The 27,619-nt window shown below is 38.5% G+C and overlaps 1 protein-coding gene across 2 annotated transcripts in view; it reads right to left on the bottom strand.

Moving 5' to 3' along the window:
• UBE2Q2 (ubiquitin conjugating enzyme E2 Q2) overlaps positions 1-24,510 on the bottom strand; it is a 57,145-nt gene extending 32,635 nt beyond the window's left edge. The window contains exons 1-4 of one of the 2 annotated variants that reach the window (XM_061158911.1): positions 24,221-24,507; positions 13,553-13,654; positions 8,988-9,092; positions 1,717-1,773 (exon numbers count right to left, since the gene is read on the bottom strand). In XM_061158911.1, coding sequence (XP_061014894.1) covers positions 1,717-1,773; positions 8,988-9,092; positions 13,553-13,654; positions 24,221-24,409 — 453 coding nt within the window. In that variant the 5' untranslated portion in view covers positions 24,410-24,507. Of the gene's footprint in view, positions 1-1,716; positions 1,774-8,987; positions 9,093-13,552; positions 13,655-24,220 lie in introns of both variants that reach the window. The other variant, XM_061158912.1, reaches the window with a different exon arrangement.
• Between the last annotated feature and the right edge of the window lie 3,109 nt (positions 24,511-27,619).

Here is a 27,619-nt window from a genome sequence, read left to right as displayed (position 1 = left end):
CCGTATACACTTGTTTTCTTCACAGTGCTGAACTGTATCTCCTCCTCCAACTTCAACCTCAGCCATACTCCAACCCACAAAATTTCTCCACTCAGTATTAAACAACACATCATTATCATCTTTACAAAATAATATTCACGGTACACTATTTTCTGCTTAAGGCCTTATCAACAATCACACCAAATATAAACAAATATTGTCTCTAATTCAAAACTTAGCCATCGGCTTTTTCTAGACAAAGTTGCTTTCCAAGACTCCAACACATCAATCGTCTTCCAAAAGGACAACCTCCAATGTACTCAAACACCATGCCCAGGGTTGTTCTGGGCCTTTTTACCACATTATTTTAGTTGCCTAGAATATCTTTTCACCTATCCTAATCTGACATCTCCAAAGTCTATCCTACCTTTTCAGGTTTCCCCAAATGTTGCTGTCCTTCCTTCATACTATCTTGTGAATGGAAAAAAGAAAGGTACATAAACTCTTTGTGAGTACCATGTCTACTTTATTATATACTGGGCTCAATAAAAGGTTTAAAATTTCAATTCAGTTTATTCCAAAGTTTAACTGCATGTAAACATTAAAAAAAACTTCCTATCTCTCCAAAATCCATTCTAATTGGATAATGTTAAGAATTATTTTAGGGCTTCCCTGGTGACTCAGTGACACAGGTTCGATCCCTGGTCCAGGAAGATCCCACGTGCCACAGAGCAGCTAAGCCCCTGCACCACAACTACGGAGCCTGTGATCTGGAGCCCGGGAATGACAAGTCTAGGGCCCACGTGCCGCAGCTACCAACGCCCCGCACCCTAGACAGAGTCTGTGCCGGGAAATAAGGGAAGCAACCGCAATGAGAAGCCCACGCACTACAAGGAAGAATAGACCCCACTCTAGAGAAAAACTGCAACTAGAGAAAAACTGGCACAGCAACGAAGACTCAGCACAGTCAAAAATAAAGTTATTTTTTCCAAAAAAGAATTATTTTTACTTCCAGACTCACAAAACAAACCTCCAACTACATTAGTTATAAGGCATCCTAAGAAGTGAATTTTAGGTTTAAATTTTTCCAAATCAAGAAAAATAAGGTAATAACTTGAATCAATTCTAAGACCCAAAACAGAAAAATGTTTTAAAACCAAGGTTGTGGAACTTAAATGCCTTTTATCAGGTCAGTATAGAGAAAGAGATCATTACAAAGTTTGAATTTAAATGCAAAGCTTCAGAGTCTGAAAACCTCTAAAACTGTATCAATGACTGGCAACTAAACTGATGTAACTTCAGTGTCTTTGGAATTTCCTCTTTGACACTCTTAAGTTTTCAAAATGAGATAGTTTTCATTACTTCTAAGGAATAGTCCCTTAAATGTTCTCAAATTCCCCTTTTATTCAAACTTTTGAAACTTAGTAGTTCCTATTCTTAAACCAAATCAGGTTAAGTATTGATTACTATTAAATGCAAATGTAATTTTAGTACTAAATGTTAAGAGCTCTTATTTTCCATGAAATCAAATCCAAGGACATCAGATAAGCAATTTGCTAAAACACATATGATGAATTAGAGATAAAGCCAGATTTTAGAAAATGTATTTATCTTCAAATACAATGTGCTTCTCATTATTCCACATTAACAATGGTTTTATAAAGGAGACTAGAAAATTACTAAAATGTCCAAAAATGAAGATATTTATGAAATGTTACTTTTACATAAAATACCTACTTCAGCCATCTCTTCCTCTTCCTCCTCTTCTGAAGTCACCTCTTCTGTTGTCCCATTCTGAAAAGAAAAAAAGTTTGCCAGGACTACACAGAACAAGTTAGCACACAGCAAATCAGAAGTCTTTACAGACAAACTGATTGTCACTGCAATTCCACTAACAGCTTATTAAAGCTGAAACATTTACTCTTAAATTCTGCTTTGACAAATATTTATCAGCTTTTTAAGAAAAATTTTGAAAAATTCAACTTAACAGATGCCTTAGAAATTAACAAAGCCAATTAGTCAAATATAAAGCAAATAGAAAAAAGTTTTAAACATATTCTAATTACTATTTTAAATATTCTAATTTAAAATAAGAAAACATTTTATACATATCGCTATGCCTATAAGGCCAATGGCTGATTTTGGGCTTAAAATACCCCAAACCAAGGGTTCCTTAAAATATCTACCTTTTAAGGTTTGAAAAACCTGAATCTTTCCATAAATTCTATAGTTTACATTTTAAAAGGTTAAATGCGTTATAAAGGCATAGACACTGCACAAAACTAAAAGTTATAAAGTAATCACCATTTCACTAAAGAGCTATTTTTCTTTTTTATAACATGCTATTTACCACAGAATATTTCTGGATAAGCTACAACTTAACTTTCATTCACAATGAGTCAGATAGGGTTTTAAGAAGAGCTTTTATATCTAGTTTAATCAGAGTTCATAAAGACAAGCTTCCTGGACCCAGAGCACAGTTCTCCAGGACACAGAGTTCTCTAGGACTTTAAAAACTTGGTATTTTTTTCCCCCAGAAATTCTTACTCTATTTGTCCAACTACAGCTGGTAAGGATCACGCTCATATAGGAGGTCAACCCTGCTGGCCTCTTAGTGTCAGTGTCAGAACCAGAGGAAAAAAACAATTTTGTAACGTAACTCAATGCAGCAGCGAACTCTCCTAACAGATTTCTCTCTTCCTCTTACTCAGGAACTACAAAGGCCACCTGCCAAGCACCTCCCATTCACAAGCCACAGGCAGGGCACAGGTTTGAAAAACTAGAGGCCACAGGAGAGGAGTGACAACTGCTAGGACACTCATAACAACTCATACCTCATCTATAAATGAGATAATTGGGCATCATCAGATATTTGAAGAAACTAGCAATCTGAAAGAAAGGCACCAAGTTAAACAAGCAGAAGTGACCTGAAGCATGATTGATGAAAGCAATAAAGCAATTTAAAATCTAAATTGGAGGGACTTACCTGGTGGTCCAGCAGTTAAAGAACCACCTTCCAATGAAGGGGATATGGGTTTGACCCCTGGTCGGGAACTAAGATTCCATATGCCGCAGGGCAACCAAACCTGTGTGCCACAACTACTGAGCCCTTACATCCTTGGAGCCCACACACCATGACTAGAAGACAGTCCATGAACTGTGACAAAGACCCAGCGTGTCGCAACTTAAGACCAAAAATTAAACAAGTACTTTAAAAAATTTAACTGGAATCTTTAGCAGTAATTGAGAAGATACTGCATCCACAAAACCTAAAAATATTACTATGTAAAAGAACAAGAGAGCTCTGGGAAATCAAACATATCTCCCCTCAAAGGGAAAACAAAAAAAATCAACTTAGTAGAACAGCCAGAGAGCACAATGGACCTGAAAGAAGAAAATATTTATGATTAAAGAAGACAACCAAACTGTGACATTCCCCTAAAATGTGGAGAAAAAGGAGATGGGGGGTGGGGTGGAAAGAAGGTGATTAAAATAAGAGAAGAGTAAAGCGAAAAGAGACTGGAATACAGAGATCCAATATTCATTCAGAAAATGAGAGAAAGAAAGAGACAAATGTTACCAACCTAAAGAAGGATGTCAAAATATCAAGTAGCTCTGAATGCCCCAAAGTAATGTTGAAAAGTAAAACCCCATGCTCTACAGTTAAAGAAAAAATAAAAAACATATCAACTTCCAGAGAGAAAAAGTATAAAGAACTAAGAATCAGACAGATTTCAGACTTTTCATCTAAAACAAAATATACCAGAAGAAAAAAGTATAAAGAACTTGGAAAAGACTCAGCTATGAATTTAGAATTCCCCGAGTTCCATTAGGATGCGGGCCATACCTGTGTTTATTCAGTACCAGATCCTTAGCACTTATACAGAGTCCTTTACACAAAGTCAAATAAATATATTAAATAAATAATAAAAACAGACACTGAGTATTCAAAGAACACTCCTCATATCCACCCTCAGAAATCCTTTCTAGAAAAAAGAATACATTATTCAGAGATATATTTCAGAGAGGGGCAACCACAGAGTACAAGAAATAGCATAATCAAAGACATCACTGGTTAAGTCTAAGCAACTGCTGCTAATGCAGCTGAAAGTTTACAGGCCATATTCTGATCACAGTGAAAAACTAAAAACCCCAAAGTTGCCTGAGAATCTTTAAAATTTTTTTCTAAATAATTTTTGAATTTAAGAAGAAATTGACCTTCATATGCCCCTGTAATTCAATTCCTAAATACATGCCCAGAGACAAAAAGGATCATGGTAGCACTGTTCCTAATAGCAAGCTGGAATCAAACCAAAAGTCAGTAAACAGTCAAATGGATAAGTATGTATGGTACATTTAAACAATGGAATAAATACTATATTATTTATATAGTAATAAAGAACTATAACTACACACCATATAAATGAATACACTCACAAAGCTGAGCCAAAGACGGACATGAAAGAATACACAGATAGTATAACTCTTAATATGAAGCTCAAAAACAGGCAACGCTAAACCATATTGTTCAGGGATGGATATATGAGCAATAAAACTAGAGAAAAGTAAGGGGAGGATTACATATAGGAGAATGTTAATCTGGAAAGAGCCTGAAGAAGATTTCTGCAGTGCAAGCAATGTTCTATTTCTTTACCTGAGTGGTAGCTAGGCAATAGTTGCCAGGTATTCACTATAACTAGTTATTATACTAAACTTATGTTTATATACTTTCAATACATATTATTTAAAACTTTTTCTTGTAAAATATAAGAAGAGTAATATGAACAAGAGATGGACTCAAACTACTTAAGAAATACAATCTGTTTAGAAAATAAGTAAATTTTAAGATCTATACAATAACATCAAACAATGTAGAAGAAAACAAATAAATACCCTTACATGTTTCATTATAAAACTTAAATCACATTGATCCAGTAAACTAAGAGAGAAAAAAGAGAAATGATTAGGACTAGAGTAAAAATTAAAAACACTTAACAAATAAAACTAAGGGTCAATTCTTTCAAAAGACCATTATAATAAAACAGACCAGCCTCAAGATAAAGAAAACTTTAGAAAAGATTATAATCACAGATGATAATGATGCAAAAAGTGAATACTTTGCATATTTTTCCAACAGCTTCAAATGTGCAGATGAAGTTATCAATTTTTTAGAATCTAAAATTACTAACACTGACTGAAGAAATGAAAAATCTAAGTAGAATACTACAAAGAAACGAAAAATAGATCAGCTCAGATGTTTGTTTAAATCAAGGTTTCTCAACCTTGGAACTATTGATATTTTGAACCAAATGACTGTTTGTTGTGGGGAACTGTCCTGACATTGCAGGATGTTTAGTAACATCCGCTATACCCACAAAAAGTCAACAGCACACTCCTCCACCCTGCCGGTGTGACAACACAAAGTTTCTCCAAAGCCTTCCACGTGTCCCATGGGAGGCAAAACCACCCCCAGGTGAAAATTAATCTCAACTGTTCTAAATCTTAGAAAAAAATACACAAAGCTTCTCAAGTCACGAGACTGTTTATACTCTGATACCAAAATTAAACAAGAGGAGCCTAAAAGGAAAGAGACTATATTAGACTCTACTTAAAGTAGAAAAACCCCAATATAAAGTATTCGTTATTTGTTGTGTTCTACCCCCAACTCCCAACCTATGTAGGTACTGAATGCTTATTATGGGAATGCAAGGAAGATTCAAAGTTAGGAAACTTATTCATGTAATTTGTAAGTTATATCCCTATATGGAATTATTAATATATGAAAAACAAGGTAGGTCTATATGTATTGTGTCCATGATATACTGTTAAGTGAAGAACCTATGTTTTCTGAAGAAGCAAAGTTGAACATAGAATATACTTTTCTCCCAACTATTTCCTGAAGCTCCACTAGAACTATGATGAAGACATACCATGAAGGTTAAACATTGTACAAACACACAATGTAACAACAACAAAAAAAGAGGGCTACCAGCAGAAAAGACAACTCATGCTAGAAGATGACAGTGAACTGAAGAACGGTAATTTAAGTGGAGCAAACAAGTCAAGCCACAGGTTAGGGGATAATCAGCAGGCTAATCTGTCCCACAGCACCCTTGAGAGGCTCGAGAGCAGACACCAGGTACACTTGACAGCAGGAGTGATGGATAGGATTGAAAACACAGATTAACCAAACGCCAATTACAGAACAGATTGTCCAGTCACCAAAACACACTGCTCTTCTTAAGTCCAGTCACCAAAACACACTGCTCTCCTTAAGCAGAACTCTGGCAAACATATCTATCTCAATCAGGAGATAAGGTTTCATGTCCAGAGAAACCAAACAGTTCCAGCCATCATTTATGATTATACCAGGAAACAGGGAGTGGAGGATAAGGGATGGAAGTCAACTTAAATTCCTCCAAAAAGCTCTATCAGTTGGCAAGTCTTGGCCACAAAGAACACCTTATCAGCCTTTTAGTACCTCTTTCAAATATGAATGGAAAAAGGGAAAATATGAAAAAGCAACAGAATAAAGAGATATATGAGGAAAATCTTCAAAAAGAAAAAAAAAAGATAAATTAGGAAAAAAATTATTAAACTTATTAAAGAGAAATAGAGATGCTTGAGGGAGAATATCAAAGTAACTCCTTAAAGACACTTATGATTACATCAACAGAACAAAAATAGAATGCTAAGAATAAGGAATAATCAGAGAACAAGCTTTTAGAACTTATGGTTCATTCATCTTTGGAGACGACCCACAATGAGCCACGCCTCAAGCATTCATCCCTTATATGGACCCCTCCCACTGTCAATTTGGGCTGGCCCTGTGACTTGCCTTAACCAGTAAACATGGTAGAAATGACACTGTGCCCATTTCAGATCTAAACTTTTTTAAAAAAGCCTGACAGCTTCCACTTTTGTGCTCTTAAAAGCCAAAAATAAGAATTCTGACTACTTTCCTAAAGGAAGAGAAGCCACGATGAGAGACCTGGAATGAAGAGATGCCATGTGGTAAGAAGGGCCATGTGAGGAAACAGCAGGCATCAGACATGTGAATGAAGAAGCCATGTTGGATGTTCCAGTGCGGTCACATGTCCAAATAACTAGGAGTCCCAGCCACTCTCTGACTGCACAGTGAGGTCAGCAGAAAAACTGTCCAGCTAAGCCCAACCAACCCACACAATCCCAAGAGACAGAACAAAGTGTTGTTTAAGCCATTAAGTTCTGGGGTAACTGGCTAAGCAGTAATAAATAACCAAAATAAAACTTATAAAGTTATGATTGTTCAAATAAAATTTTCAAAAATTGAAAGGTAAATGTTTCAGAATTTGAAATTAAGACAGAGACAGAATATAGTGATAATAAGAGATACAAAGATTCAAGCAAGGAGGTCTAAAATCCTACTGGTAATAAAAATAAAATGAATAAATATAAATAAATAAATAAATAAAATCCTACTGGTAGGTATTCCAAAGTGAACAAAGAAAAGAATGGAAAGGACAAAGTGCCACAGACAAAAAATATAAGAACATCTACCCAAAAAGAAAGATTCAAGAGTCCAAATTTGACAAGGTCCATCCATACTAAGTGCTCAAAAGCAATGGAAAGCCAAACAAACCACGACTCAGTAAACCACTGTGATATTTCAGAACACCAAGGGAAGGACAAAGTCCTAAAAGCTTCCTGAAAGTCACACAGAGATGACTAAGACCAAGAACGGCATACCACTACTGACTAGACAACAGCTCAGCCTGAAATTCTGAGCTAAAATTTTTTTCAACCAAGAATTACACATTCAACCAAACTATCAATCAAGTAAAGAATGTAATAGCAGTTAACATTTATTGGGCATGTATTATGTACCAGGCACTGCCCTAAAAGATTTACATGTAACAACCTACTTAATCTTTACATGTCCCCCCAAATACATGTATTACTAGTATTTCTCTCATTTTGCAAATGGGAAACTGATGCACATATTGCTAGGTAACTAGCCTAAGCTAATTAGGTAATATAACTAATGAGCAGTAATCAAGATTCAAACCTATGGTGGTCTGGCCACTTTTTTTTTATTTTTAAGAAGTTAAGAACTCAGAAATGTACCACCTCTTCATGTTTTCTTAAGATTTTACTTGACTAAAATCATTTTACTCCAGGGAAATGAAAAGAGGTTAAGCCAAGAAAGAAACAGGAAATCTGAAAACAATGTATCTACTACTGCAGTAGAGGAGACAAGAAAAATTTCAAGATGACCGCTAAATAGCCAGCCCAGAAAACAACCTGTTGAGACTGGTATAGAAGAGACCAAAGGCTGAAGAGACAGGAGATCTCACAGAAAAGAGACAGGACATAATTTTTTTAACCTAAGAATTATTACTAAGGAAGACACTGCAAAGCAAAAAGTTGTACAAAGGAACTATAACAGAAAACTACACTACAAAGTCCTAATAATAAGTGGTGATTATTCATATGACTAAATATAAAGATGTTTTAGGAAGGGCAGGTGGATGGGTAAGTGGGTGGTATAAGAGTTAAATTTTTATTATAGTACAAGTCACTAAATTATACCTAAAAAGGTAAATCCAGAAATCCAGAGAAGTTAGAGGTAGTGGTGAGCAAGTGGGTCCTTCTGCTGCATGGAGGAGATATTTGAGTTAGGCCTTTAGAAGCACAAAAGGGCAGAGAGATGGCATTCTCAGGCGAAGATAAATAAATAAACAAAAGCAAACAATCGCAGAAGCAAGGAATAGTTATGGCAACCAGAAATATTAACAACAAAAAGGTGGTGATGGGGACAAGGGCAATTGTTTGCCTGTCATAGTAAATATAACCAGCAGCTCCCAAGAATGAAAAGGCTATTTTTAGTATCTAAAACAAAACAATTCAACAAGAAAACAAAAACTAACTTCCAAATAAGTTGTATAATAATGAGAAATAGTCCTAATTTTATTTGTGCATGAGACAATATATTTTAGCTCTTGAACACTTGAGAATTTTTACTTTACCTGACCCGTGGGTAGTGGTTGATCTAGCATCTCAACATCCAGGTGCTTAGGAAGGTTATATAATCTGGAGAGTTCACATATCAACCACTTCAATTGCTGACGAAGCTACAAAACACATTTCAGTAAATAAGCATTATGTTAAAGAGCCCTTAGAAGACATGAATAATGCTACAACTATTGTAACTAATCCAGTAGGAAATGGGAAAAAAAAGTTTATTATTGCTCAGTTACAGCCTACAGATAAAATAACAATCTTAAGAAATATTTTAGGGGCTGCCTAGCAGAATGACATGAAAAAAATGGCAGAGGAAGAGAAGCTTCAAACACTGCCTAATTTTCAGTTGTTAACTTCTTTTCTTAGTAACTTACAAGAGTACATTAATACATTAACGAGGCTACAGAAAACAGGAACAGTGTTGTTGCACATGGATTATAAAATTATATATTTCACAGCCACTCATTTGAAAGCACAGAGGCAAATGTGGTCTAGCAGACAGAGCCTTGGAACCTAGGCAACCTTAGATACAGTACCTAATGCCCAGAGCCTGAGTCTCCTCATCTGGAAAATAAGGAAATGAAAACCTTCTCATAAGGGTAAAGATTAAATGAAATCTTCTGCGAAAACACTGGACACTCATAGGCTCTTAAGTGTTTGTCAAAAAAAAAAAAAAAAAAAAGGCCTCACTAGGAAAACTGCAAAGAATAACTCCTTTTCACTTTTAAATTCAGATTTTTAGAGCATATTTACTTTAAGTAAGCAAGGTAAATTAGATGCACAATACATTTTTCTTTGTTTAAAAAATATACATTGTTTTCAATGTATAAGTTTAGCATTATGATTTCAGAAGAATGGTCACCATCAGTAGACCTGATTGGGAGCAAGGAAGGCAACTTACTTCAATTGGTCAGAACAGTTTCCTAGATGTTGCCAACCAGGAAAAGAGATGAAGAAAAAGAAGTGGATTTATGAAGGACTAAGGGAAAAAGAAACAGAATTAGAATGGGCTAAACAAAGCAAAGAACAAGCCTTTCCCAAGTGGACAATGGAGCAAATGAAAATGAGGAAAGCTGAGCAGTAAGTTAGTAGCAAAAGTATCCTCAAGCTTAAAAAATAGCAAAGCCCCACTGTGCGTTTGTTCTCCATCTGATAAGCTCTGCTCTGTGCTCAGTACGTAATAAAGAGGCGGCTGGGTGAGCTGGACAGACCTGGACACTCCACACCCTGGTACAGAAGAGCTCTGCGAGCACTGGGGGGAGAGGGCGGCAGGGTGGTAGAGGTGCCCAGGAGTAAGAAACGGGGCAGTACACCTCCCAGGAACCCCAACTTCATGCTCCCCAAAAAGGTGTTAAGGGGTCAGAAGGAGAAACTAAGACCATGGGGGAAGAATTTAAGAAATATTTAGAAGGGAGATGAACAAGTCTTAGAAATTTACTAGATAGTTTGGGGTTGAGGACGCAGGGGTCAGGAAACACGGTTATAAAAAAGAACTCTAAGATAGTTCCCACATTCAGGCATGGGTAACAAATTTCATTATTTCATTTTGCCCCATTCACAATCACAGAGAGAAATTTTTGAGGGGAAACGTGATGGGGGTGGTGGAGTACTAAGATGTAGATGAACTTAAATTTTAGATATAATCATTTTGAACAGCCATGGCACATCTAAGTGAGATTCCCTGGATTTATGTGATATACAGACAAATAATGGGTGTCAAACTCAGGAGACAAAATTTTATCTAGAGATACAAATTTAAGAATCATTGGAATATAGGCCACAATTTAATTACTGGGGGTAGAAGAGATTTCTCAGAGAAAGCACAGAAAGAGAACAAAGAGGTGGACCAAGGAATAAGAGCTCAGAGAAGACCAAGCAAGGTAGTAAGAGACAGAAACAGAAGTGAGTGATTTGATGGAAGTCCTCAGAGGTCAGAGAGAGGACTTGTCTTTTATACTGACCACTTATCACGAAGCCTGGCATAGAAGCCAGTCAAGTTTTTAAAAAACACTTTTCTGTGTCCTGTGTCCTAATAGTTTCCTGTATCCACCCAAGTTAAAAAAAGGTATGTATAAACTGGTGTACACATAGATATATATATTTACTTATATATTTTTTACAACACTGTATATGTGCTTCCCTGGTGGCTCAGTCAGTAAAGAATCTGCTTCCAATGCAGGAGACCGCCTGCAGCACAGGAGATCTGGGTTTGATCCCCTGGGTCTGGAAGATCCCCTGAAGTAAATGGCAACCCACTCCAGTATTCTTGTTTGGGAAATCCCATGGACAGAGGAGCCTGGTAGACTACAGCACATGGGGTCATAAGAGGCAGACACGACTTAGTCACTGAACCACCATACAAAAGGGGCCAGATTATAGAAAATATGCTTTGCCTTGTTTTTTCACTTTAGTACATCTTGGAACATTGCATGTGCTCTTGTGGAAAGACTGGCTGCATTCTTAACAACAACATGATGTTCTATCATAAAACTACACAGCAATTTTTTTTTAACCAGCTCTTTATTGGTGGACAGTAAAGCATATGTGTTTGTTGAATGAAGGGCTGTTTCAAAAGGAAAGAGTCAACAGTATCAAAATGCTGCAGAAACTTTAGGACTAAAGAAGTAGTCCTGGATTTGGCAACTAGGGGTAAAAATTTTAGTACAACAAAGGGGGCAGCATCCATATTATAATGAATTAAATAAATGTGAGAAAAGATAGCTTATTTGATCAAGAAACTAGATTATAAAATAACTGGCAGAAAGCACAAGAAAGAGTAGGGGATGCGTTTGTTTTTTTTCTTTTATGTAAATACTCATTCATAAATTGGACCAAATTTTATATCCTATGTCATTTTACTTTAGGAGCATTTTTTGATGAAATATTTTAGACATCGAAAAATAAGCCCACTCATTTCTACTATTATAAAACTTACAACTTTAGATCTTTAGAGGCAATCTCCTAAAGGGAAGCATTGGTAAGGGGGCTATGTCTATTGCTCATTACTTGTCCTGTTGCCCCTCCCTTGCTGGAGATGTGAACACGTCTATCTAGCTTTTAATTTTTTCCTCTAATTTCATGGCTTTGTTATTACTCTTGTAATACTCACACTGAAGTTCCTCTGATTTTAAGAATAGATGTTTAAACCACCTCTAACTTATTGTGACAAAAAAATCTGAGGTAAGTCTTTAACTTCCTCAAATGGTCAGTTCTCCCAATACTATTCATAAAATAATCTATCCTTTACTCATTGAGTATTTTGGTTCAATTTAACTGATTCTAAATTCTCAATTGCATGATTATGTTTCCAAATTTCTAACTGCCTTTACCTGTCCAGCTTAGTGCTAGTACTTGATATTTTATTTAGTATCTGGTCAGATTATTATTATTTATTATTTACTCTTCAGTATATGTGCTGCCGAAGCGAGCGATTATTTATTATTTACTCTTCAAAACAAACTTTAGAGTCATTTTGTCAAGTTCCAAAAATAAATCTGTTGGGATTTTTACTGGAACTGCATTCAGTTTATAAAGGCACATGAAGTTACAGATAACTGACACATTTATAATATGGGAGTCCGCACATCTAGGAACATAGCTGTCAAGTCTTTAATTCCACTCAGCAAATGTTTATAGTTTTCTTGATACAAAACTTGCACATCTAAGCTTATTCCTAGGTATCTAATTTTTCTTTAATTGTGGCTGTCAATGAAATACCTGTCCACTATATTTTCTGATTATAGCTGATATTTAGGAAAACTTGATTTTTATATAATAGAACTTTTAATCAATCATCTTAAAAATTGCTTTTTCAACTGACTCCTTTGGATTTAAGGTAAAAAATCACATCACCTGCAAATAATGACTGATATTCTTCTACAAGAACTCTGATATCATGGAAAAATGCAAATGATATATAACTTTAATAATTTAAACATATATTTAAGAGTATATGTATTTTACAAGCAAAAGAAAAATGCCATCATGTTAACAATGTTTATATCAGGTAGAGAAAAATTAGGGTGATTTCTATTTTCCTTTTATTGTTTTTAATTTAACTAGTTCTTTCACAAGGGTCACTTAATAGTTTATAATCAAAGAAATCCGATTTCTTCATATATTAAAAAATAAAATTAAAAATTAAAAAATAAAATTTTTTATTTATATTCATTTAGTTTTTACTGCAGAGTTATATCGACTCTTGACAGAAACATCAATTGGGGTCACTCTATCATTATTTCCCCCTCACTTCTACCTCAGTCTTTTTCCCTTTTTCTGTTTCCTACCTTGGATAGTGGACCCAATCAAAAATGCTTACTTAATTTAATGATTAGGATTCATGAGAAAGAGACAACATAATTCCTGAGCTAAACTAAGACTATAGTTACGGGGAATAAAAATGAGAAACCAAGTACTAAACAGAATTTGAAGGACAAAAAAAAACCTTAGAGGAGCTAAAGACTAGGTTATTAAATAGTCATTAATGAAGCTTTTGTATCACATTACCTCTTAACACTTGAATTCTGTTATGTTCATGAGAAAAAAAAAGTAGTGTGGTTTATTTTCTCACCGAATTGTTGTTCTTAGTGTCTTCGAGACGTTCCAGAACTGAAGTCAGATTTGGATCATCAGAGTCCACAAACCATATTGGTGAAGAAGATGGATAAGATTCCTGTTATGGAGACACTGATGTTAAACATATTTACATAAAGGCTAACCTGGATATGAAATCAAACCCCACTACTAAATGGCAAGATGATCACAAATTTAAGTAAAACATATCACAGAAAGAAAAGTAACACATTAAAATCCATGTCTAAAAAAATAAATAAATAAAATCCATGTCTTTAAATTCATTAAAAATCCATGTTTTTAATTTTTTAAACAAAAATTATTAAGCTCTATAGTTTAATCTTGCCTGCTTCATGTTATATGATTTATAAGCCTTAAAAAAAGGACTTGCAGTCTGATTTAAAACAAACAGAAGAGAATATACTGCAAAAGTTGTTCCATCGAAAGCAGAAAAAAATGTTATGCAAGTAGCAAAGATGATGGGTTTCCTTCGTTTACAAAGAAAGGTCTATCATGGCATGGATTTGCCAGCTTTAACATTTTTTAAGGGCTTTAAAATCTAGAATCATAATAAATCCTTCAAGAAACAGAACAAAATTAAAAGCAAAAACAAAAACTTCCAACCTTGAAGTAGTCTATAGAGTTAAACCATACTACTTTTTGCCTTTCAGTATAATAAAGCTACACTTCTAGGCTTTATCTAGATGAGATGTAACTCAATTTTTTAAACAAAGTAAAGGAATACATATCTCGGCACATGTTTTTAAATCCTTACAAATACTAAAACTAATTTTTTAAATCCACTCACTGTATGCCTTATCTTCTCAGTAGTGTAATTGCAGAAGTTACTTTGAGATTTTTTTCTCCATTAGAAAACTGGCCCCTAAAAGCAATCCCATTTAATTTTCACCTTTTTCCTAATTCATTTCCCTTCCTTTCTTAAGATTGCAAACAAGAATGTAGTTTCTAAAGAACAGATTTCTTAAATGAGGTTAAGATTACTTCTTAAATATAGCAAGTGTTAGAAAGTCAGAACAAACAGCAACACAGCTATCTTAGGGCTACCTTCAGTGCTCACTTGCCATGGGAGCTGGACTCTGAGAGAGGCATTCTCCTTGTACAGCGACTGTCTGTGGGCTCCCACTCATCGATGTCAGTTGTGTTCTTGAACACTGTAATAAGCTGCCTCTAAAATGGCCCCAATAATCCTAACCTCCTGGTATTCACCCCCTTGTATAATTCCCTCCCCTAGACCTAGCGACTCACTTGTAACAAGCAGAATAAAGTAATAGATGTCACCTCTGAAATTAGGTTACAAAAAGATGGGAAGTTCTGTCTTGCTTACCCTCCCCTGCTCTTTCATTTGTTCCCCTGATGGAAAACAGTTCCCTATGGAGAGGTCCAAACCCACTGGCCAAGGGATTGAAGAGGCCTCTGACCAAGTGCCAACTAGAATCTGAGGCCCTCAGACCAACAGCATTTGAGGAGATGAATCCTACCAACAAGTGCATGAATGAACCTGGATGTGGAGAGGGCTGTCCTGTCCTGCCTTGAGATGACTACAGCCTCAGCCAACACCTTGAATGCCTGGTCAGGGACTCTGAGCCAAGGAACCCAGGTAAGTCACACACAGATTTCTGACCCGTAATCAAAATGAGATAATGAGAGATAGTGAGATAATGTCTGTTTTAAGCTGCTAAACTAGTTACAGAGCAATAAATAATTCAAACACCATAAAATTCCAATATTTTATTACATCACACAAACTGAATACTACCAAGAAATGCGATTACTATCTATACACTTTTTTAAAGCACAATTACGTGTTGATTTTTTAAAGTTAACGAATTAAGCATTACACATTTCCACCTACTAACATTTACTCTGTTCATTTGTACTGCTTTGTTACGTATCAGGGAAAGCCATTATTATTAGTATTAGCTGCAGTTAGGATCTAGTCACAGAAACATGGCAATTTTACATAGTTTTAAAGAAGCACTGCTTTGAGAAGTATAATCTCAATTATAATACAGTTGGGAGTCACAGAATCTGAATATTTTTAAAGCATTTTACCGAATGTTCTTTAAAAAAAAAAAAACTGAAGTAGAACATCATTATATCCATTCAGCAATGGTTTATGTCTGTATCCTCATCCCTCAAACTCTGTGTTCCAAACCTCTTTAAGGCTAAAACGTAGATGGTCTTCAAAATTAATCCCATTTTTAGTGAGAATTACTTTCTGAATATTACATTTTCTTCAAAGTCTTCAGCCTAGTCTGGAGAATACACTATCTAGACCATTTTGTTTTAGATTTGTATTTTCTTTAGTCTTAAAAAAAGAAAAAAAAAAAAAAAAAACACTACATTTTGAGCTTCATTGCATTGATTCAAGTTCTGCATAAGCGAAAGAAAATATATCAATTGGTGCTCTGGGCTAAAACCCCTCAAAACTATATTATGAAAATTACAAAAAAAAAAAAAGAAAAGAAAAGAAATGCTGAGATCAGTTACTACCTATGCCAAATTTTTCTAATCCTAGACAAAAGACAGAATATATAGTAGGTCTAAGCAACTATGTTAACAGTTCTCTAAGTGGGGCCCTTGGACTCCAAGGTCCAAACTACTTCTACAGGAATACTAAGATGTTAATTGCCTTTTGCCCATTTAACATTCTTACCAATGGTGCCAAAACAACGGTGGGTACCTTAGCACAGATAAAGGCAGTGACACCAAACTATACTTGAAGCACTGGTATTCACCACTATGCATTCAAGGTGTTTCAAAGAAGAAAAAGGCATTTCACTTACAAATGTCTGTGATGAGGCAGTTATTTTACTAAATCTCAATCCTTATGTCTTTTTAATATTGCAAGTGATGAAATGGGCACACATGAGCACTCCTACAGAATACATGAGAGCACACTTGTGTGTTTGAATTGTGAGCTGAACTAACCACTTTCACAGGACACCATTTTCACTTGAAAGAATGACTGACAAACAATGGTTATTCCAACTTGGGTTTCTGATAGATATATTTTCAAAAAAAGAATGAAGAGAACCTGTCATTTCAAGGAAAACCCAAGGCAGTATTTATTGCCAGTAATAAAATTCAAGCTTTTAAGCAAATATTAGAAGTTTGCAAAGCCTGTTTCCACCATGTGAGCCTGACAGCTTCCCAAGAGTATTTTGATGAGGGTGATGGTGATATTAATGGATATAATGTTATGTTATATAATGAAATGTATTAACATTTATAAGATTCCAGCGAACTAATATTTTCCAAATAATAACACACAATGTCATATCATGCAAGGGTGAAAGATCCAGTCAAAATCCAAGAAAAACTAAGTTTGGGTACAGTATCCAAAAAGAATGCCTACAGCTATCTAAAATGGCTATTAAAATATTTCTTTTTCCAATCAAGTATCTGTGTGAGGCTGGATTTTCTTATTATTTCAACCACAACAACATACCACCATAAACTGAATGCAGAAGCAAGTGACAGACCAGATATCAAAGAGTTTAATCCCCCAAAAATGTAAAATTGTGCCACTAGTCTCATTAAAACTGCTGCCTGTCCCCATCCGCCAACCTTTTCTCCCCTCACTTTCAGAATTTCTTCCTTGGAAGGAACATCCTTTTATCATTCTTCCACTGAGGATACTTTTCCTATCTCCTTTCTTTCTTACCTTCCTCTCTTGACCCAAAACCTGATCACTGGTCTCTACCAGCCTATCCTATTCCTGATTAGCTGTCAGATGAGCTAAACTAGGCAAATCTGGGTCTTCTCTGGGACTAGAGCCCTCTTTCTCAGAGATCTAGCGTCACAAGGTCAATGCTGGCCAACAGGGGTAATCAGCATTTATCTTGCTAAATGGACAGGGTTAAAAGAAACCAAACTGTTTTCTAGAGAGCCACAGATATTTACACTTTTACCTTGACTATGAGAATGCCCATTTCACTTGACACTTGTTAACATTATTGCCAATCTGATAAATAAAAGCTGTTACCTGAAAGGGAAAAAAAAAAAATTCCTACACAATATAATGTGTTACAACATCTCCAAAAACCAATTCATCAATAAGAAAGGAAAGTTACCACTACTAGGAAATTTTCAAAGGATATTACCTATATACATGAGGATTTAGCTCAATCTAGTAATGTTTAAGGCATTATTTAAAATAGAAAAAAAAAAAAACAACCAGAAACCACTGATAGTAGGGACATGACTGACTCAATGCTCAAGTCATATAATAAGACAGCACACAATAATTGAAGACAATGTAGAGTAATGGTTACTACAAAGGTCTACAATATTATTGAGTAAAAAAAAAAAAAGCAGATTATAAAATAAACTGATTTTTTTAAGAGAGAGGGTATCTACATAAATATAAAAGAAGAAATATGACCAGTTGACAATACATATACCAAAATTTGGATAGTGGTGTGTTCTGAGTGGTAGAATTACAGGCGATTTTTTTCTAGTTTTGCTTATCTGGTTTCTAGATTTCTTAAATAAAAATGTCTTGTCTTCCACATTATAAAATATCCACTACCATCACCTCTGGAAACTGAACCTTTGGCACAAATTCTACATCGTGGTCAAGGCTTGTTCAGTGTAATGTTTAAAAGACAATCCACATACTTTGAAAGGCATCTAAAATTATTACCGAAACTTAGAAACCTAAGCATTAATGCTTTCAACCTCTTATACTTCAAGCTTTTAAACTTTTACAAGATTAATAACTAAGCTTTCTATCTTGAAAAGATAGTTTCCTTACTATTTCTCTTTAAAATGACTCATGATATACAATTTTTAAACAATGGATGGTGCTGAAAAATCCCAATATAAATTCAAGCAACTTTCCCCACATTAAATGTTTAAATGCTTCTAACACAGCTCTTTCTCACCACAATTATGAAAATTTTAGACAATTATCTAAGCATCTAATTATTCAGGGGCCCTGTTTTTCTTCAATTTTATTAATACTATTGGTCTTATAGTAATTTTAAGGCTTGAAGGATGAAGTTGTCTGTGACCACCAACCTAAAATTTACCATAATTGGACAAATTACAAAGAAGCTCACCACCACTGCCACCATAAAATGCTGTGTTGTTGTCCTAATCTAAGACAACATAACTCAAGGTTAATCAAACCGACCTCTTTGTTTCTCATTGTTTAAGGAGCTTGCCTTGTTCAAAAATAACTTTATCTATTTTCCACATAAATCCACTACAAGACCAATGTGCAGCTCTGTATCAAGCACCTGCCAGCAAAACTGCCTGCCAGAATGCCCAGTTTCTGGTATTTTTCCAAATGATATGAAATCCTTGGAGATGGCTGTCTTAACTTTTTGAAAATTGATGCACATGCTTCTTTTTGAAGGTTCAGAGGTCTAACAACTGTAACACTTCTGAAGAACAGTTATAGGACACATTATTTTCACACATTGCCGTTCAATAAATGTGGGGTGGAGAATGAAATAAACTGACAGAATTACCATATGGTACCATATAAAATCCTAAATGACCTGACAACATAAAAAAAGCTACCCTCTCCCCCCCCCCCCAAAAAAAACAGACTGCTCCCTGATAATCATTTTACAAGTAAACAATGTACAACTAAGTAGCTAACATGACTGGAACCCACAGAAGCAGAGTAAATACACTAATATTTGGTGAAAGAAAACTGCATACACACTCCCGTGATCTGAAAAATTTTAACTGTTTGAGGAACAAATTACAGCTAATTAAAACTTCATTCTAAATGAATTGAAGCAGAGAAATCAAAAGTGCTGAAAAAGATTGAAACCACTGAACCTGCAGAAACCACTGGTTTCCTTGGTTCCAAGTCTGCTTTGTCTTTCAAGATAATCTTTTAGAAGAGAACACAGAACACTATTACAATAGCCTTGGAAAAAGGGACCTCTGCTTTACCACTCTGATTCTCCAATAATGCTTTATTTGGCAGGGACTATTTAAATTCAATTCTCAGCCCCTCAACTAGCTGACATTTATCTCACACTATCCTCTTCCAGATCTAAGGAAGTTTAACAAAGAAAAAAAAAAAAAAATCAAATTACTAAAGGATACACCATTCACAAAATGGAAACCTAAATCTCCTCTTCATATATCTGTTCCTTTCAAGGAAGGTCATAAAAACGGGGATAAGGGAGACTAGATACCAACTAGGAATTTGACTCTATATTATAAACTGGTCAAATGAATGGAAACAATAATTCCTCTGGAGTGAAAGTACCACTTAAGCACTTAACATGACAGTTCTGATACTTTCAAAAGATTCTCCAGGAGTTCAAACTAGAAAAGCAATCTGTCCCAGGAGAATAGACCAAAGAAAAGGTCTTTGGCTTTTCAGTCAAGTTTTGTCATTTCCCTTGTATAACATTGTCAGGGCTACTTTTTTATCAGTGTAAAGACAAGAAACATCAAAAATTAAATTAACAGCACTGGTTCATCTTCCATGAAAAGCTATTAAAAAGTATTTTCAAACCAGTGTTATTCAGCCACTAATGACATCATCACTTTTATATTTATAGAGATTATTATCACTGTTAGACAATTCTCCTAAATATGTTCTCATGTGGGTCAAAAAGTATTATCTATTTCATAGAAAAATACAGTAAAAGTAGTAGCTTGCTTGAGGTCCTAAAGACTAAGACTAAAATTTTTTTTTCCATCTCCTAAACTCAGAGCTCTAACATTTTTAATTTAGTATCTTGCTGTTGGGGTGGGGAAAAGAGTACCCTTTATGGCAATGATGAATAGAAATTTAATTAGTTAAACAAAAAAATGTTCCACCACAAATGAACTGGCAAATAGCCACTCCTACAGAAAGAGTAATGATTTATGCTACACAAATAATAAAGCACTATGAGGTTTTACTTGTTTACCAGCTAATTTACTTCCTGGGGGGCATTTCTCACTTTAAAACAGTGATTCTCTACCAAGAGTTCCCAGATGCCAAGAAGTCCATAAAAGGAGTAATGGAGCCGCCAAGTTATGCTAAATATTCCAAAAGAACTAAAACAAAGTCCTATACTGGCTCCCAATAAGGCTGCACAGGTTAGGAAAATGAGCTGCTTTGCCTTTAGGTGTGATCATAACAACTGGATGTTAGCTCTGACTGGCGATTAAATCCATTTACTGAAAATGGAAAAAATAACTTTTTAAGTCGCCATGACAAACTTTCTTATCATGAGTTCACAGAAAACAAGTAAAAAAATGACTCCTTGAAGTTGAATTTAGCCCTTTTCCCCCTTCGTATCTAAGATTAGGACAAATTTATGAAACAGAAAAGAAATTTAGTTCCACTCCCTTGGCCTAAAGAGTAAAAAACATCTACACTTTCTTTTGTCTGTTTTTTTACTTCTTAAACCACTTTCATATGAAGTCAAATTGAACATTTCCTATCAAGCCCTAAGTGGCCTTTCAAATATTTATGCACTACCCAAGACACTTTCTTGATGTTTTCTCTGCCCTTTTGACCAGTTCTTGGCAGTTAACTTATTAAGATCAAGTAGTTAAGATTTTTGTTCAAAGAGAATGTAGCTAAAATGGTGGCCATATCGCCAACAACACAAATATTTACTGAGCATTTACTGAGTGGAGGATGAAAAGCATAATCACTGAATAGTCTCCCCTGCCACCATGAAAAAGACTTTCAAAAAAAACCCACTACTGTACCATAACAGAAGATAAGAAAACATAACCAAAGCAGCAGTTAAGGACTAGAGGAAGCAGGAAGGGAAATAGATACACTGTATGACTAGAGACTTGGGGATGGTCAGACATGTCAAGACAGAATGAGTTGGGGAAAGGGGCACATTCCACATGGGGAAAACTGCTGATGCAGAAGCCTGAAAGAAAAAGGGGGCACCATATCTTTAGAGGATTACTCAAATTGACATGCATGTGTGTAAGAAACAACTAATGAGGTACCATTCACTCAAACATTATAGAAAGTGCCTAAGGATGCTTCTTGGTAAGCACGGAGAAGACAGGGCCTGGCAAGAACTCAATAAATATTTGGGAGTAAGAGGAAAAGTTGTTGTTTTTTTTTTTTTTAATAGATCAAACAGTACATTTTTATTTTTAAGAGTTAAAACTTTTTAGATAATAGCAAATCAAACACAGTAGACAAGTCCTGGCATTTGAAATCCAACCCCACTCTTTCCTTGCTCCTTCCCCTCTAAGAAAATGGCATCAACAAGAGCAAACTGTATTGATTTTATCTAAACACTAAGCCATGCCTAAACTTTAGTCTTTATCTTTTAGAGATACACACTGAAATATTTACAGATGAAGTGCTATGTCTGGAATCTGCTTCAAAATAATCCAAGGTGGGGCAGAGATGAAATAAGATTGGCCAAAAGTTTATCACTGTTGAGGCTGGATACACGGAAATTCTCCATGCTACTGAACTTCTTGAATATGTTTGATGTTTCTCCATAATAATGTTATTAACACAGTATCTACCATGATAATTATCTTCTGATAATGTGTCCTAATTCACTGACACCTCAATTTGAGTAGTTTGTATTAATGGTACCATTATCCTAGTCCCCACCAAATCCTCCTTTGGCCAGGCATCTCTAACTCACTTCGTTCTCCACTCCCTAATCCAGGTCATCATTCAGCATCTTTGTGTGCAGCTGACTCCATCAGCCTCCAATATGGTTCTCAATAGGACACTGCTGGCACTTGAAGTGGGATAATTCTGTCTGGCAGACTGCCTAAATATTACACTTGGCATCCCTGTACCCCTGCCACTTAAATGCCAGCTCAGCACAGCAACACCACCATCCCACTCCCACCAGAATAACCAAAACCACACACGCATTTCCTAATGCCACCCACTACAGAGAACCACTCCTAGTCCTGGATGGTAAATACATCTTCCCATTTACCTGAGCTCGCGCCTCCCCAGGAGCCTACAAGTTGTTTGTCATTGAAACCAGCCCTACTTTTTCCTGGCCATACTTCAACTTGTGCCAGAATAATCATCATCAGATCAGCCAGTCTCTTTATTATCACCTACTCTGTGCTCACTACTACTTCCTGTTTTCCATTCTTGGAAAATGTTCTCCTTCACCCGCCTATATCCTGGGCTTCTCAAGTCTCATTATAACGTCTCTATTCCTAAGCCAACCACATTTTCAAAGTTGTGGTGTCTTTTTCCGGATGGAGTTTCCTCAGCCTGAAATGCCCTTTGGCTCCCTTCCAAAATTCGACTCACCTGTGAAAACCCAACTCCACAAATCCGCCTCTCCTCAAGGCCCTTTCTGAAGCGCCCCCTGTCCCCAACCAAAGTCAAAGTTAATTGCTCTCTTTGGCTTTCAGGAGCATACCACAGAACTTCATCACAGTTGTGTAAAACTCTTCCCTCAAGAAGCCTGAGTTCACTGGAAAAAAATAATAATAATAATAAAAAAAAAAAAAAGAAGCCTGAGTTCTGAAAGCAGGGACTGCTCTACCCATTTTTGCGAAACCAGCGCCTAGAAGAGAACACCTCAGTACAGCCCTTTATTGTACTTTTTTTTAATATACACCTGCTCCCCGGTATTCTGAAAACTATTTTAATATTATCATAACCTCAAGGCCTTTGCAGACTCCGGAGCACCAGGCACGCTGTAGGACTTAACTACCTACTAACTTAACCAAAGGGAGTTTAACGACGCTAGAGTCAGCTTTAACCGTATTTACAGAGGAACAAGAAACCACCACCTTGACTCCTGTTATAATAAGCGGCACATCCCGTAGTTTGGACCGATACCGTAAGTCAATTTCACAATGAACATCCTCATCATACATTTTTATGAGGAAACTTAACATTTTTTTTTTTTACGGGTTTGTCACGAGCTTTCAGACGAAGCAAATGAGAGAGCTTTAAAGGATCTTTCCGACTTTGTGACATAAAAACGATCTTTCTGGGCAGTAGATTTGGGCACGGATCTCCTTTCCCCTGCTCCCGATTTACCACAGGAGGGGCTACACAAACATCCCCCCAGAACACCTGCCGCATCCAATGTCCAACGCGCCTTCGGAACGCGTTAGCGCAGAGCCAGGCCAACGGGAAGGGGATCATTCAAACAGCGCCAGAGGCTGCATTCTAAACTTTTCCCCCACAAACGCGTCAGTTTTCAATGTTAGTTTCTCCTTAAACCCAAACTTAAAAAATAATTGGGGGAATAGACGGAACCAGGGAAACCTGACTGGAGAAGGACGCGTTCAAACTTGAGGGCCTTTCGCCTGCCCCACCGGGACTCAAACAACAGCCGACCCGCGGGCCGCGGCCCCCGGGGGCAGGCCCCCGGCTATGGACGGCCATGGCGACCCGGCGAGGACTTGGCCGGCCGCGATCGCCTACCTCGAGGTGCGGCGACCGGGGCCGAGAGGGGCCAGCAGCCCCAAACCCAGCCCCGCCGGGAAAGCCGGAGAAACGCGCCGTCCGCCTCCTCCCACCCCAGCCGCGCGCAGTCCCGGCGGGGCCCCAGGCGGGCCCCTCACCGGGGAAAGGGGCGGACCCACCCCGCCCCGCCCAGGGGTCCGAGGGGCCTCTCCGGGGCAGCCTCCCCTTTGTCCGAGCACTCGGGGCGCCCCTCTCCTCCCCGGCCCGGCCCTGAGGGGCTGCGGCCGGGCGCCTCACCGTGATGTTGCAGTGGAGTGTGAGCGGCGGCGGCGGGGAGTGCGGGCTGCCCGGCGGCGCCGGTGGCGGCACCAGGAACTGGCAGTGCAGTTCGTCCAGCTTCCAGCTGACGATGCGGAATCGCTCGTGGTTCTTGTCGAAGATGGACGCCAGGAACTTCAGCTCGGCCTTGAGCCCTGATACGGACATCTTCCCCTCATCTCCGGCGGGAGGGGTGCGGAAGGGGAGCAGGGCCCGGAGCCGCCGTCACGGCCGCGACCGCCCCGCGGGGCCGGCCCGGGCCGCGCTCTCGCGGCTCCGCCTCTCCTCGCCGCCGCGGCCCGCGTCGGATCGGGGCTGGAAAATGGCGAGGGGCGCCGAGGCCTCAACGAGCGGCGGTGTGGCGGCCTGGGCGGCTGCTCCCTTTGTAACTGACTCCACCGGCAGGAGGCGGCGGCCCCGTGGCTTAAAAGGGCAACAGCGACACCACCCCCGCTACCGCCTGGGAAAGGGCTGCCCCCACCCCGCCCCCATCCCTCCCCTCCCCTCCCCTCCTCTCCCCTCCCCTCCCCTCCTCTCCCCTCCCCTCCCCTCCTCTCCCCTCCCCTCCCCTCCTCTCCCCTCCCCTCCCCTCCTCTCCCCTCCCCTCCCCGGCGCTCCTGCGCGCCCCCGTTCCGGCGCGTGCGCGCGGCTGGGGCGCGCGCCCGCCTGGCCGCCCCCTCCTCCCTGTGACCCAGCCCCCTTCCTCTCGGCCCATCTGCTCTGCTCGCGCCCGCGGACGCCGGGATTAGGCCAGCTGGCGCCCCGGCCCCTAATCACCAGAAGGAGCTGGAGACCCCCGCGCGCCCTGTCCCCCAGTCTGGGACCAGACACGTGCCCGGCCTATTGCGCCGGCCACGTCGGCGGGGCAGCGGCCACGCGCCGGTCCCTGGGGGCGGGGCTCCGCGAGGCTCTGAGCGGGCCACCCACTCACCTGACCCGGTCCGGGGCCCTCGCAGATAGGAGGCTGCCGACAGCACTCTGGACCCAAGTCGGCCCACTTAGCTTCATCTCCGCTGCTCTCATCTTAGTCACCTAGTCACCTAGCCACCACTTCTCAGTCTAGCCTGAGTTCCTGCCAGGACGTTCTCGCCGGACTCTGCCCACTCCTTTGCTTTCAAACAATCCTTTTGGTAATTTGGTCCCTGCCAGCTGCTCCCTCCCACCTCTCGCAATTTCATCCTTTCTGTACCCACTACCTCTGTTCACTCTGGCATTCATTTTTCTCTCCCTCTTTCCTGTCTCGAGCTTAAGATAACTCTCTCCACCTCCCATGGAGGCAGGGCTGGCCTATTTTCAGTGAAGTCTTAGCTCAGGGCCTTCCTGAACACCTAATCTAAAATAGCCATCTAGTCACCTTGTATCATACCATCCTATGTTAATTTTTTGCTAGACACTTATCACTATCTGATATTTTTTCCTGTTTATTCGTTGTTTTCCCCAACGTGAATGTCTTATTCAGAGCCATAGTCCCAGGACCTAGAATGAGGCCTTTTATATAATAGACACTCAGTGTTACTGAATGAATGCTCCTATCTGGAATCCTCAACACTTAACACAATCCCTGGCATATTCTCAATGCTCCCGAAATGGATGGAGGGCTGCATGGTAGTCCAAAGGAACATAACGTAATTGGGCAGGTAATTAATAGTGCACTTAGTGATATGCACTAGAAGCAGGACCAGTTTCATGAGCATGCAACCTGTAGTTGCAAAGTCTCCTAGCTTAGAAGGGCCTTGTGTTAGGTTTAATGCCCTGGCTCAGACGCTAAAACATCTGTCTCCAATGCTGGAGACCCAGGTTCGATCCCTGGGTCGGGAAGATCCCCTGAAGAAGGAAATGGCAATCCACTCCAGTATTCTTGCCTGGAAAATCCCATGGACAGAGGAGCCTGGTAGGCTACAGTCCATGGGATCACAGAGTCAGACACGACTGAGTGACTTTACTTACTTACTTATAGACATTTTGAAAGTCTTAATAATTTTCCAACAAGTTGCTCTGCATTTCCTTTTGCACCTTTTAAAAAAATTTATTTTGGAGAAGGAAATGGCAACCCACTCCAGTATTCTTGCCTGGAAAAGTCCATGGACAGAGAAGCCTGGCGGGCTGCAGTCCATGAGATTACATGACTGAGCATGTGTGCACGAGGGTAGAGGGAGATGGGTTGGTAGCAATAAAGTGGTAGAACTATAAATAAATAAATAAATTTATTTTTATTTGGAGATTAGTTGTTTTACAATATTGTGTTGGTTTCTGCCATATATCAATGTGAATCAACCATAGGTATATACATGTCCCCTCCTTCTTGTTTGCACTGGTCTTGACTAGAGGTAACTAGTCTTCTCCGGTACCTAAATGCTTCCTCCTTCATGATCTACAAGTGGTCCCTGATTTACTTGTCCTTTAGATAACAAAATACAGAACAACATAAAAAGACATGATACCAAAAAAAAAAGAAAAGAAAAAAAGACATGATACAAACTTATTTACAGAACAGAAACAGACACATAGACTTAAAGAACGAACTTATGGTTCCCCAGGGGAAGGATTAGGGAGTTTGGGATGGACAGTTATACACTGCTGTATTTAAAACCAACAAGGATCTGCTGTGTGGCCCAGGGAACTCTGCTCAATGTTCAATGTTATGTGGAAGCCTGGATGGGATGGAGTTTGGGGGAGGATGGCTGATTGAGTCCCTTTGCTGACTGCCTGCAATTATCACAACATTATTAATCAGCTATGTGTGTGTGTTTAGTCATTTCAGTCATGTCTGACTCTTTGCGACCCCATGGACTGTAGCCTATAAGGCTCCTCTGTCCATGGGGATTCTCCAGGCAAGAATACTGGAGTGGGTTGCCGTGCCCTCCTCCAGGGGATCTTCCCAACCCAGGAATCAAACCCAGGTCTCCCACATTGCATGGGCATTCTAAGCCACCAGGGAAGCCCATTAATCAGCTATACTTCAATACAAAATAAAGGAATTTAATAAAAAGTTTTAAAAATGCAGAAACACAAGGATAAGTCCACTGAATGGGGAACATATCTAAAGTTTTTATTTTCATTTACTTCTGTAATAGTGTATCATGTTATATTGTTTCTTAGCTTTCCAGTGGTTCACTCTGAGAATATAATAAAAGCTATGATCCATCTTCTCAGGAAATGCCTCTGCATATAAATTGTTTTATTTTGGGGATTCCTGGCCCTGGAACTAGGGGAACCATTATGAACTGGGACTGAGAGAAAGAAGAATGGATTCCAGTGCCAAACTCTGAGCCAGAAATAACTAGCTCTGGTATTATTGCTGGGTTAAGCACACATGTAGTTTGCTGTTTCTTTTTCTTCAGTCTCTGGTACTCTGGTACACAGACAAGGGTTTGAGAC

This window comes from Dama dama, chromosome 13 (assembly GCF_033118175.1).
Source record: "Dama dama isolate Ldn47 chromosome 13, ASM3311817v1, whole genome shotgun sequence".
Classification (NCBI taxonomy): domain Eukaryota; kingdom Metazoa; phylum Chordata; class Mammalia; order Artiodactyla; family Cervidae; genus Dama; species Dama dama.
This window is presented reverse-complemented; position numbering and strand designations above follow the sequence as displayed.